Genomic DNA, 13,736 nt, shown 5'->3' with positions numbered 1-13,736 from the left:
CTTTGAGGATAGATGACTCCATGAATTAATTCATATAAATAAACATAATTTGAGCATAGTAGTCATTATAATACAGCAGTTTATAAGCCATAATGGTGTTTGAGTCTCATGTGAATAATAATAAATATGGTGTCTTAAACCTGTGCCCAAGGGTAAATCATATTTTAGACTCACTGGGTAATAGTTAGAGCCTTTTCAAACCAAGTTTCCGCAGAGAATAGGCCACAGGAACTTACTGTAAGGTTGGACCTTAGCTTTTCACTAGCAGCCCCATTTTTGTGGAACCAACTTGCCAGATGAACTTACATTAAAAATGTCTCTAAATGCTTTTTAATTAAGCTATTTTTAACATGCTTTTAATCTAATATAAGTTTTATTTTGATTTATATGTCTAGCTACGTTAATCTATGCGAAACAGGTTTTACTAGTTTAAAAAATTATCAGTATTTTTGTATGGACAGAGTTTTGGTAAAACACAGTTTGATCATTTAAATGAAATTGGTTTTTTTTTTTTTTTTTTTGCTCTATAAATTTATATTGTTAAATTGTTATTATACAGCCATTTAAATTTTCGAATAGCATAATTTCTGGCATGTCCCAAATGTAAATTGACATGTAGCTATCAGCTGGAGCCCATAGGGATATAGACACTCTTTTATAAAAATATACAATGTCATGATGATACTTGATTTGTTCCAAACTGAGTTTCATCGCACCTAGCCAATCAGAATGCATCTACAAGCGTCACATAAAGATTAATCACAATTGTTGTAAGGCATGACAAATCGAATAAATTCACTTCTAGGGTAAAAAAAATAATAAATAAAAAATACTTGATTTTTTCTCCATTTCATAAAAAGAAAGATGTGTTAGATCATGCATAAGTTGTTTCAGAAACATATCACCTAGACTAGGTGATATTCTTCTGGTTGTTTATCTTTTCCTTTTATACCAATCATGTACACATTGCGGATCTATATTTTTTTGGGAGAGGCCAGGCTGCTAAATAGATTAGGTCCCAGTTTTCTACGGTTCCACACGCGGGGTCGACAACTAAAATGGCGGACGGTTTGTGCATATACTGGCTAGTCGACTCGACTAGCTGTTAAATATTGGATTGAATGATATCGCAACAATTTCTGTCGACAAGGGTAGAGGTAAAAGTGTATGATAAATAGTTTCGTTATGCATAGTTGCAATATACGACCCCTACATTTGAGTAGACAACCCTGAAAGTTTATAAAGCGTCCTATAACTAAATGCATGTCTTATAGGAAGTAGTAGTAGCAATAATTATTATTTAAGCTTAGCTTAAATAATATTGCTACTCTAACTTGTACATGTAGCCCATTCATGTTAAAAGCTTAAGCTGAAATCTTATTGATAAGTGATTATTTTAAGCTTAGCTGCCTCATCGGCAAGGAAAAAACAACTACGTGGAAACGACTTTTTTTTTTCAGTGACAGCCATGATTTGATAACTTGGTAAGATGAAGGTCGTTGTAACAATTGTTTTTATGTGCTGTCTGTTTCTGGACTTGCACGAAGGTGCTATGCACTGGAAAATCCAGAACCTAAATATTCCACAAAGTCACATTCCATATTTCACGGGGAGCAAAAACCACAGTCAAGGATTCTGCAAGAATGGGGCTTGTCAGGTAACTGAAATTAATAATTAACAAACAGAAAACATGTACCGTGTTTCTATCGAGTAACTATGTATAGAAACACAAGTGGAAGTTTGAGAGAACGAGATATGCTGTGGGAACAGGAGCCGGCAGGCAAGTGTTTCCACAGCTTTTTCGGGGTTTTGACAAAACACTGATCACCTACATGACTGTACTGTTCCCCTACTGAGCTGCCCCCCTATTGACCCCCTATAAAATCAATGGTAAAAAGAAAATGTAAAAAGTCCAGAACTATCAGTGGGACTGATTCAAGTTCACAAATAAATGTAGCTTCCCTGAGATTTCCAAGGTGGCAAATGCATTAGAGATTTCTGATTCTCTTACCCTTTGATTATAAGTGTAGGTTTTGCTTATGGAAAATCAAGTACAGAATTGGAATATCATCAAGTATGGTATTCATACCCATAGTTTTAGAAAAGTAAGCAATGAAAGTAACAAAGATAAGCTGGCAAATGAATGCGTTGGTGTTAGACAGGCACATGACACATCAGCCAGAAGTCATAGAAGTGATTAAAATGAAGTTGTTTTTTGACGACTACATGCATCAAGAAGAAAGTTTTCCAAATTCAAATACTGGCTTGAGCAAAACTGGGGAGAGACAGGAACTACCATGGAAAAATCGATTTCTGGTTGATGTTTACGTATCCCATGTATCACCCATGGTCATTCGCGAGCGTGTTCATTTGCCAGCGTTTCTTAGCCAGTGTCTCATTCCTTACCAAATTTTTAATGATACCATTTCATATTGGGCATATTTGTCTTTGTCAAAAACAACTACGAGATTCTTATAGTAAAATTTATTGTACTGAATTTCAGCCTCAGATACATGCAGGTCAAATGCATGTTGTTTAAGTTTGCTTAGATTTGTAATTTGTCAGACCTCAACTTTTCTGTATAGGAAAGGTTCAAGTTATTATTATTATTATTAGAGAAGATTGTGTATATGAATAAAAATAATAAGCTGTTATGTTTTTTGTTGCTATTAAGGATCGCAGTTCTAAATTATGTTGGGGATATGAAGACGATTGTGATTCTGACAATCAGTTTTCCAGACCATATTGTATCCATCATCAAAAAGCGTGGTATGTACTCTTTCTGGCACAAAATAATTGTAGTCTCAGTACCTGTAGATTTGTTTCAGGACTTTGACCAAATTCTGCTAGTGGCATGTGCACTGTTTAAGAAATAGAAAACATGTACCGTGTTTCTGTCTTGTTGTAGAAACATGAGCGGAAGTTTGGGAGAACGAGAAATGCTATGGGAACATGAGCCATAGGCGAGAGTTTCCACAGCATGTTCGTGCTATCATTATGTCATAAGCTTGTGCTAGGTCTGTGTTTCTATCAAGTTATAGAAACATGATTTTGAACCAACAGCGCGCATATTTTCTTAGGACTGTTTTCTTGACTAATACTTCATATTGTATATTACTCGTTGTAGTTCTAATCGGGCCATGAGTGGCATTTCATTACTCATACATGAAGTACATAGATTGGCCTCATGCTCGAGAGCCATGTACTGAACACAACCTGAACTGTGTACCTTTTATTCTGTGGTTTCTTCATTTTAAGTCTACTTACATTACACTAGCTGACTTAAAAACAACTGGAACACTTTATTTTCAACATTTCGATAGACTCAATTTATTTTGACAGTTGGTTGTAAAAAATTCATGATTCCCTTTTTGTTTTCAGGAGTATCAGTGTTTGGAGAACTGTGAAAAATGATATAAATCTTTGTTAATTTCTCAATTTACCTGATATTTTGTTGCTTTTTCTTTATTTTTCTATTCTTTTTTAGGGCCAAGACTTTAGAGGACCAAGTCCAGTTATTTTGGAAACAAGGAGATTTTGGTTACATTAAGAAAATGAAGGACCAGGTTATAGAGCTATGTCAGCCCAAGAAAATGGTATAGCCAATTGTGAAATTAAATGCCACTTTAGAAACAGGAAGAAATCTGGGACCAGTTTTTGACCAGTCCATGCTAAGAAGCTAAAACCCCTCTTTGAAAACCTGAGACTGAGACCTGTCCACTCTACGCCAGAGAAATTTGAAAATTATACAGTCAGCTTTATTTCTATGGTTAGGCATACTGTCCACACTAATCTGACAGGAAGACAGAGCTTTTTAAAAACGCTCTTCAAATGGAGGAATATGGAAATGTCAGCGTCGCATTTTAGGGTTGGTGGAAAAACACTGAAAACAGTCCACTTTCTGAAAACAACGAGGTCACGTTAATCATGAGATTTCCCTGACTGAGGTTTCCTCAAACACAGAATAATCCAAAACAACCAATTATTGCTGCATTTCAAATTTCTCTGCCACTGTGTGGACTGAAAACATTTGATGCACTTTAGAGTGAAAATGCCATTTTTTTAATTCTCCGGCATTAGTGTGGACAGGGCCTAAAGGGATTTTAGATTCTGAGATGGAAGAAAGATACTATGAGACTGGCTCATTGAAATGGTTTCTGAGATTTCAAGATCAGATGAAAGGTTTCTGAGACCCAGTATTTTCTACTAGGTACCAGAGAGTTTACCATCATCCCAGATTTCTTCTCAATAAAGAGAGAAATTATAACTTGATTAATGTATAAATAAAGGACAATTTACTGAATTTGAATATGATAATTACACTTTTTCAAGTTAGTGGTATATGATTGAACAGTGTCGCTGTGTTGCCACTTAAGCAGCATAATTATGATTACACCATAGGACCATAGTTACGATTACAGTTTGCAGTTTTTTACATCTTGCATCTACTTTAATATGCTGTGCAACAAATTAATCCTTAATGATACATTGTAATTAATAATTAAGTTTTACCACGCTTTACTAATCACTCACATCTAGCACCTCTGCTTATCATTATTTTGTCTTATAATTTTTTCATTTTATTCCAAGGGCGATTCCTCACTGACATGCACAACAAATCTCTGGTATTGCCAGGCCACAAACATATACTTTGATTTAAAAAGCTTCCACTTTGATGCTAGTAATAACAGGTGTGTCCTTTGAAGGGTTCAGTGCAATAGTATCATTGAACATTTACTTGAAATTGTAAAGGCTTGTATCAAGCTAGCATTTGTCCAGTGCTGGTGTTGCAGTACTTTCCTGCAGATGCAGGGGTTTTATTAATATTTTCGGGCTGGTGGGCAACTGGTTTTCACAGATGGCCAAACCAGTTTTTAACTGAACTTCTCTGTAAGAAAAGCTTTTCTCTAGATGGTCAAACCAGCTGGGCAAAAACGTCCTTACAGCTGGTCAATTTGCCCAGTGCCCAGCCCTTAAGAAACCCCTGCAAATGGGGTACAGGAATGACACAGTCATGGAAAAAAAAAACTAGAAAAAACTGAAAAAAAACTGGTTCTGACCAATGTGGGGTTAAGTTTGATCTGGCAGCCTGCACAATATGTACAGTCTGTTTTTTATTTTTCAATTGTTTAAATTTTTTTTTACAGTTTTTCTCTCTCCTCAAAAGTCAATGTTTACAACAATTTAAATTCCTAAATACACTGTGCGCCTTTTAAATCTGGATAGAGGACAGGTTTTGCATGAAAAACACCTGTCAGTTCAGTAGCTCATGGGGCTTTTCCGTGATGAAAGTAAAATTGAATTTCATGCATTGAGGAAATATTTGTCAGTAAATGGTTAATTAAGAGAGAAAAATTAAAATTCAGCATTCGTGTTCAACAGGTGTCAAACCACGAACTTGAAAAATTTAGGCTAAACTTTCCAAGAGGTGAAAACAATGATGTATCTCCTGTAAAGCCACTAACAAAGCTTGACTGATGTGAGGACGATATGCTACATCCTTTTTTTATCTTGAACAGATTTCGTGAAGATGTTTTCAAAGAAGGTGAAGTTGGAGGCCACTGTCATTTTAAGAAAGATTTACACAAGAATCAGGGTGAAAACAAAAGTCCTCTTCAGTCATGGTGAGTTGAAAGCACTCTTCCAAACAGTTTTGTTCTGTAAAATTGTCCTGTTAATTTTATACCCCTCAGGCCTGCAGAAGGTGAGCTCGCCCATCCATTCACCAGTCCATTCCAAGTAGCTTCACACTTTCCTTTGTTGACGTTTTACTTCCGCATTTTAAACCAGTTCCCCTCGAAAATTTCAATTACTCTCATTGGGATGGATATTAATATTTCTTCTAACTGCACATAACTACACTGTAATAACATTGATTAAGATGTTTTTAAGAATAATCCACCATTGTACAGTATAAGGATATTGCAGTGTAGCTCCAGACTGTATGAATATTAAGGTCTAGGACTAGAGTACATGTATGGCAATGTTAACCAGCTCACTATAGGTTATTTGCCCATCATTTTGTAAATTGTTCTGTCAGTTTGTGACTGCTGTCACAAGATGATGTCGATCAAGTGTCCATTGAATGTCAAACGTGTGTTGACGGAGTTTTGATAGAGTATCGTTTGAGGGTTGATTGCGGGTATCGATTGAGGGTATCGATCCAGGTGTCATTTGACACTTGGACCGTGGATGCCTTTAGCACACAATTGATCCACACAATTGTTATGGTAACACAACATGGTAACTTATATTCAGTTCTTTGCTAATCAGGTTTGCTGAACTAGAGCATTACACATCTCTTCCTGTTCAACCTATACAGGCTGGACGCTGTGATGTGATAGTAAACAGACCAACAATTTTTATGAAATTGGATGCAGGTGTGCACATTTTATACAGATATGTTTATTTTATAGTTACTGACAGTGTATATCTAGCTGCTTCAAGTGCAGTGATGGCTATCTTATAAATGATTTTAAGATGGAGATCAGTGAAGGGTTTCTGAGATGTATTAAGGAGTTTCCAAAGTGTTTCCAAGTTTCTAAAGGGTTTCAAAGCCTTTCAAAAGAATTTCTGAAAAGGGTTTCTAAAGGGTTAAGGGTTTCAAAGTATTTCAAAAGGGTTTCTAACAGGTTTCCAAAGGGTTTCAGAGTGACCTCAAACCCTGTGAAAAAGCTTTTGTGGATAAGACATGTTTTTGTATGGAGGGTCATCAGTCATTGATTAAAAGAAATATTCTGCTGTCATTGCTATGCTGTGCAATTGGCCTAAAAAAATCACAGCACCTTCTCATCCGATTAAAAGTAAAACCAAACCCAATTGTAGTTGTCACTCACACACGTTCTCCCACACCTTGCATCAGCTACACATACACTATACATGATTTACTTTGAGTTTTGATTGGTTTGACCACATGTCTGAACTGTGTGTTTCTTTTAGTGATTGAAAACTGTTCCATGATAATAATTATTTTGCTATTGACCTTGGAACTGTAAGGGAGTAATTAAAGGGTCTGTACACTGTATAATTGATTTCAGGCACCAACTTGTATCACCACTTTTGTGACTTTGTTAACCTCTATGTCACTCAGCACATGAATGGGAGTTTTGACACCGACATCAATATCCTCATGTGGGACACGGTAAGCTGCACAATTATGTAGACAGTTACTTAACTATATGAGATGGAAGATATTCAACGAGGTGTGTAGTGCCAAGTTGGCCATAATCATCTCACACCCAACAAGTGTGAGTGGAATAATAATATTGTTTGATTAAAAACGCCCCTCGAAATATTGAAAACTAAACTAAAATAAAAATAAAAAGCCCAAAAAATCACCTGTATGCTTACCATGTATTTGTAGAGCAGGCATCATGGTGTAATCAGGCTAATAACCCATGATGGCTAAGCTAATGAAAACTCTTGACCAGAAATTACATCTATATTTGTGCAAAAAATGAAGACCCCTTCTGTTTTACCTCCAATCTCAAATTTTTAAAAAAACAAGCTTGGGATAGACAAAAAGAAGATTCGAGACCTTGTTACTCTTTAAAGCACTTTTGTTTTGTTTGATTCTTGTGATTGTTTATAAGACCATAATTCGTACATCTTTTCCGTTAGCTTTTTTCACTAGTTATGTTTTTTGCAAGTTGTTACATTTTAATTTTTTGTAATTTCTTTTTCTTTCTTTTTTTTTTTTTTTGTTTTGAAGTTGTGTCGTATGTTACCTTTTTTCAGTGAATAAATAAGATAAAGGGTTTTATTTTTAAAAAAAAGAAAGAAAAAAAGAAAACTTTTGAATCACATTATCCAATGATCCAATTCTCAATAAACTAGATCATTGAAAAAAAGCTGTTTATACTTGGATTAGTGTGAGAAATGTATCTAGTGTAGGTATGCATGTGCAATAAGTACATGTACTACAGAGCGTGTATTCAGCAAGGACAATATAATACAGTAGGAAGTATTTTTTTTTGCACCTATCGTAGCATTATCACTGTGAATAATAATATGAATTTCCCTTTTAAGTCTGTTGGCAAGTCAGACTGTCTTTGGCTTGAAGATAACTACAGTGTATGCTGTCTGTGTCAGACATTTGTTGACTGATTATTATTGCTTATTTTTACATGTAATGTCTCTTTTTTCTGGCATTTTGCCTAGAAAACAAGAACATGATTCTAACCAGCATTGACTTAATTAACTGACATACATGTATAAATAGTGATGTTTTTATCTGTTTATTTATTTACTAGTATTAAATAAATTTATCCAGGGACATCTCTAGTTTTTAATTTGGAATAGGACCCTAATAGTCTATAATTAAAAGTAAATTATAGTAAGATAATTTTGTTACCAATATTATACATGTACAGTAGCATTCACCTGCTTTGATTCTGAGTCAAATTGGTTAATCATGTTCAATAATAATCTTGTTGTACTGCAGAGCTCCCTACCCTATCGGGATTTCTTCTCAGACACATGGAAGGCATTCACAAAGCACCCTATCATTCGATTAAATGAGTACACTGGAAAGCGTGTAAGTTAACAATGATTAATGGACATGTGTATATGTCTGGATTTATAAAAACCTTGCTAATGTCAACACAACCACCCTGACGCTTTTCCAAGAAAATACACAGGCTTTTTCACTCAATCATCAACAGGCAGTCTGTCAACACACAGCCCACTCACCCACCTTGCTTGTGTCTGGTTGGCTGGCTGCCTGCTGGCCTCTAAGGCTGCAGGGCATTGCTGGCCAAGGATGTCCTGCAAAGAAAATGCGCATTTTAACTGACGAAAATGCCTCGCTCTGTGACCCATCCCACCCCCTGGGGTTAGAGCCTGGCAGCCCCACCTGTTATCAGCTGGTAGCCAGGCACTAGTGGAAGGTCTTCCCCCAACCCTCCTTGACAGAAACCCCCGTGGCTTTTCAAGCACCGCAAAGGCGTCCCTGCCAGCTATTGCCAGCAGGCAGGCACAAAAGTTTTCCTCCAAATTTGACACAGTTTCCATAAATTTAGTCATATTTGTAAATTTATTGTTAAAGAGGAATGCTTTTGGAATCGATAGTAATTGTTATCATTTGAAATGTTGCAGATTGTAGGTGAACAATATGTGACACTTTTTAACTGTTAGTAATCCTTGCCATTTTAGATTTGTTTTAAAGATGCAGTGTTCTCTTTCAATCCAAGAATGATCCGTGGTCTTTACTACAACATGCCATTGGTAATTATTACAGCTGACATTTTCAATTGGTAGTTTTTTTTAATGAGTTATCTAATCAATATTGTAATTGCCATCTAATTCCAGTCCAAGTGATTATTTGAATAGCCTTTCTGCTCTGCTCCCGATGAACAAGTTTAGGTTGATTGGTTAAAGTTAGATATATTTTTCATTCACTTACCATGATTGTGTTGTTAGCAAACTGTTCTAAAACTACGTATTTCTACCCAAAATGACTGCAACTAGAGGTGTTTTAAGACATTTGTGATAAAAGTTATTACATTTGACAGGGTATTCTAAAACTTCACAGAAAAGACCGTGATGTTTATTATTTCGTTAATTTGAAGTTCACTTTAATCATTGAGTCATGAATTTGCTGATTCAAGTAACAATAAGTGTGGTGAACATGTCCGTTATTCACCTCACTTAGTTTGATAAAGTCCTGACCGATTGCAGTTACTGTGATGTGCATTTATTTAAAATACATGTAGATGTTAACTGAGGTGTCGTTTTTCCAGGTTCCAAGTTGTGTTGGAAGTGGACTCTTCAAAGCTTTCACAGAGCATACTCTACACCGACTTGGTATAACACAAGAAAATCACAGTGTAAGTCCGTGGCCATGGGTATATAGCCTTCAGCTTGGCTGTAGAACAGTAATAATTTTATTCCTTTAAAAAAAAAAAAAATCATTTCATGATGATCACAAAAGCATTGAACAAATTTAGTATTATTGTTAGTATTAACTGTTTGGTGCTATGTTTTAATTTCTTAGGATGAAGAATTTCGAATAACACTTTTACAACGGAGCACCAAGTACCGCAGAATTCTTAATCAAGATGAGGTATTATGTGGAAACATTTTACATATTAATTATTATATTTGGATGAGGAAAAGATTGTTACATTTAGTGATAATTATTTCACGGACTATAGTATTTTTGTTGTTTTTAGAAAAAACTATTTTAGTTTCCCTTGGAGGTTCAAGGAAAGGGTTTCATTTTCAATTTATATCTTAATTTATTATTTATAAAATTATTGTCAATGTTGTGTATGTTGTAATAATTTTTTATATTGGTTCTGATATTAGTGATAATATTATTATTAACATACAGCTAGTGGGAGCAATGATGAGTGTCCCAATGTTTAAAGTGAAAGTTGTTGATTATACTTGGTAAGACATTTATTTATCACTCATTTAAATGAATAATTATGTGATATCACATATTAACTAGCTAATAAATATATAGTCAAGTTGCAGTGTACAATGTTTACTTCATGCAATTGAACATTATTTTATAATAATTATTGGATAATTCTAGATTATTTTTGTTTATTGTAGGAAAATGCCATTTTTGGAGCAATTGAAGGTATGTACATTGACAGAAAGGATTAATTTTTTAACAGAAGAGGAATTTAAATGTAGAGTAAAGTACTGTACATGTTCAGTGTTTGACCAAAATTTTGGTCTGGATAAAAAGTGTAGAACTTTCAGCTCTTTCACTTATTAAGTAATTACATATATTCCTATTATTACCATTGCCATCGTCACCTTCATCATCACCATTATAACCAATGTCATTATTATTGTCATTGTCATTGTCATTGTCATTGTCATTGTCATTGTTAATCATTGTAGAGTACTACAGTCAAAATATAGAAGAAAAGTTAAGGCTGGCCAATGCTTTACTCTGGCTCTTATAGCATTAGTGGTCAACTTAGAGTATTGCTATTCTGCCTCCCCCTTCCCCATTCTCCCTTGCCCCTTTTCCCTTGCCCCTTTCCCCCTTTCCCCCTTTCCCCCTTTCCCCCTTTCCCCCTTTCCCCCTTTCCCCCTTTCCCCCTTTCCCCCCTTTCCCCCCTTTCTCCCCTTTCCCCCCTTTCCCCCCTTTCCCCCCTTTCCCCCCTTTCCCCCCTTTCCCCCCTTTCCCCCCTTTCCCCCCTTTCCCACTTCCCCATTCCCCCTTTCCCCCTTTCCCCCTTTCTCCTTCCCCCTTCCCCCTTCTCCCTATCCCCTGTATGAGATATTAGTCCACTGTTTATATCCTTGGTGGAAAGAGAGAGTGAGAGTGCTGCTTCTTCCCCAAGAACACAACACAATGACACCAGCCAGGACTTGAAAACCACTTTAACCAGAGTCCCACAGCAGTCACAATTTTTTTTTTTTTGCTTATCAGCTAGTGCTTTTAAAGTAACTGGCTAAGTAATAAATTATTAACTTTTTTTCGCACCAGATAACGCATAATTCTGACATATTTATTGGCATGCATGGAGCAGGACTCACACATGCATTGTTTTTACCAGACTGGGCCGTCTTGATTGAACTGTAAGTGATTTATTACATACAACATTTATGATAATTATAATCTTTACTAACCACTCTTGCAAAATATGCCTTTGTGATGCATTGTAAGACAGACTTGTAATTTAGCAGTGATCAGACCATTATTGGCAAACTAACTCTTACTCTTTTTTTGTAATTATTATATAATTATTTTATTGACTTAAATTCAACATCCAGATATGCATTCTTTGGAGAAAATGCTTGAGCCATTAGGCTCATAATTCCAAATAATTTTAAGTGTGCAGCTAACAAAAATAAGAAGACACTTCTCCAGGGCCATAATGGAATGATCCAATTAACCTATGGGTACTTACAGGTACATGTAAAGTTAATGATAAAATAAATAAGCCATGCATGCAAAGGTCTTATGGAGAGTTTTGAAATTTTGAAATTTGAGCCACAATCCCCACAGACAACAGCATTTGTGATTTGATAACATGGAAACGGCTGGGCACTAGTGTGAAACTGGATGCTTCTGCACTATACAAATGCACATACGTACTATGAGTTTCTCATTATCTCCAACCTTTGTAAAATACGTTGTTTCTCAAAGTTTTAATTGTCATTTCTGTAGTTATAACACAGAAGACCCAGCCTGTTACAGTGATTTGGCAAGACTAAGGTAAGCCGAGTACCTGTATTGTAGTACAGAATAATGTATAAGTCACAGTCTTTTTCAACAGTCTGTAGTAACAATATTGATGATTGATCCTAAAGACGGTTTGTACTGGTAGCACTTAGACTCATGTGAGTGTATTTTTTTATCTTTGATTTTGTTTATTATTATTTTTATTACTATCACTGCCATTGCCATTGCCATTATCACTATCACTATTGCTATCATCGTCATCATCATTATCATCATCGTCATCATCATCATCATTATCGTTCTCATTCTCAATGTCATTGTCATTGTCATTATCAGTATGTCTGTCATTGTCTTTTTTTTTTTTTGATTATTTTAATTTCAGGGGTGTCAACTACATCACTTGGGAACACAAGGAAAAGCTTTACCCAGAAGATGAGGTAATTGCTCCGTTGTAGCTCGGTGGTCCAGCAGGGTGCTAGTAAAAATTTCCCAGCTGTTGCTTTAGTGCGGTATGACTATCTCCCCTTAGCTTATCATCAGAGGAATCTTCCTGCTGACAGAGATAAATTCTTCACCTGAAATCAATTTGTTGTGAAAGATGTGGCTGTTTATTGTGGTTTGAAATAATAGTTAGTGCCAAGTCTTAAAACTGTAAAATAAGATAACTACTTAACTGTAATTTATCTTTGTCTTTGTGTTAACAGGGCCATCATCCTACTTTAGGTGCCCATGCTAAGTTTACAAACTATGCTTTTAATGTAGACGAGTTCATGAGGTTAGTTTACAAGGCAGCTGATACTGTGAAAGAAAGCCGACAGAAACTATTGAACATCAATAGCAGTACCAATTCAGAGAAACAAGCAAGCAAGTCTAAAGACGAACTTTAAAGATAGCATATGGTTTTGTCAGCTCGTCGATCAGTCAATCACTAAACTGACACCAGCGTAGCACCAATAGCAGTTTTGACACTGACAAACCTGTGGATTCCTGATCAATACATGCACAGCATCAAGTTGGAATTACGTGTCAATATTTAAGTCGGGCATCTTTTGAACTGATGAGGTACGAAAAGGGTTGTGCGTTAACGAATTTCTATCATGATATTCACAATCTTTTTATATTTATATTTTTAATTTTTTGCTTCTCCAAAACGGGGTTGGCTAGGCACCTAATCCACCGCCCCTAAATTCGCCCCTGGACAGGGGTTTCATTGAGGGCTGGTCACCGTGCAAATTGACTGGCTTTGAGGACATTTTTGCCCGGCTAGTGTGACCATTTAGCGGAAGGTTGTTCTTTCAAAGAAATTCAGTTCTAATAGTTTTGCCCGCCTATGAAAACCAGTAGCCCTCCTGTTGAAAACGTCAATGAAACCCCTGCCTGGATAGTCGGCCTACACAATAATTAAAGAACTTATCGCTTCATAAAGATCAAAAAAGTAAAAATAAAAAAGAAATTAAAAAAAAGTCAATATGCATTATGTCATCGTTGTAAAGCTTGCGTGCATTACATGTTTATGTACAAAAGTGCCCTTGAAATCGAAGTTCCGCACGTCAAACTCGCATGGCAGCTGCAGATAAGAATGAAG

The 13,736-nt window shown here is 35.9% G+C and overlaps 1 protein-coding gene across 1 annotated transcript; it reads left to right on the top strand.

Annotated features, from left to right (window-relative positions):
- Nucleotides 1–19: 19 nt before the first annotated feature.
- LOC110043501 (EGF domain-specific O-linked N-acetylglucosamine transferase-like) lies at nucleotides 20–13,619 on the top strand. The gene is made up of 18 exons (XM_020748960.2): nucleotides 20–1,157; nucleotides 1,461–1,657; nucleotides 2,675–2,769; nucleotides 3,488–3,596; nucleotides 4,591–4,691; nucleotides 5,520–5,624; nucleotides 6,274–6,380; nucleotides 7,038–7,141; nucleotides 8,444–8,536; nucleotides 9,154–9,225; nucleotides 9,741–9,827; nucleotides 9,995–10,063; nucleotides 10,334–10,392; nucleotides 10,561–10,588; nucleotides 11,453–11,544; nucleotides 12,137–12,184; nucleotides 12,534–12,588; nucleotides 12,856–13,619. The coding sequence occupies exons 2-18, from the start codon at nucleotides 1,490–1,492 to the stop codon at nucleotides 13,036–13,038; spliced, it is 1,575 nt and encodes a 524-aa protein (XP_020604619.2). The 5' UTR covers nucleotides 20–1,157; nucleotides 1,461–1,489; the 3' UTR covers nucleotides 13,039–13,619.
- Nucleotides 13,620–13,736: the final 117 nt, after the last annotated feature.

This window comes from Orbicella faveolata, unplaced genomic scaffold, assembly GCF_042242905.1.
Source record: "Orbicella faveolata isolate gen_17 unplaced genomic scaffold, um_ofav_v1 contig_35, whole genome shotgun sequence".
NCBI classification, from domain to species: domain Eukaryota; kingdom Metazoa; phylum Cnidaria; class Anthozoa; order Scleractinia; family Merulinidae; genus Orbicella; species Orbicella faveolata.
The sequence above is the reverse complement of the archived record's forward strand: the minus strand, read 5'-3'. Positions and strand labels throughout refer to the sequence as shown.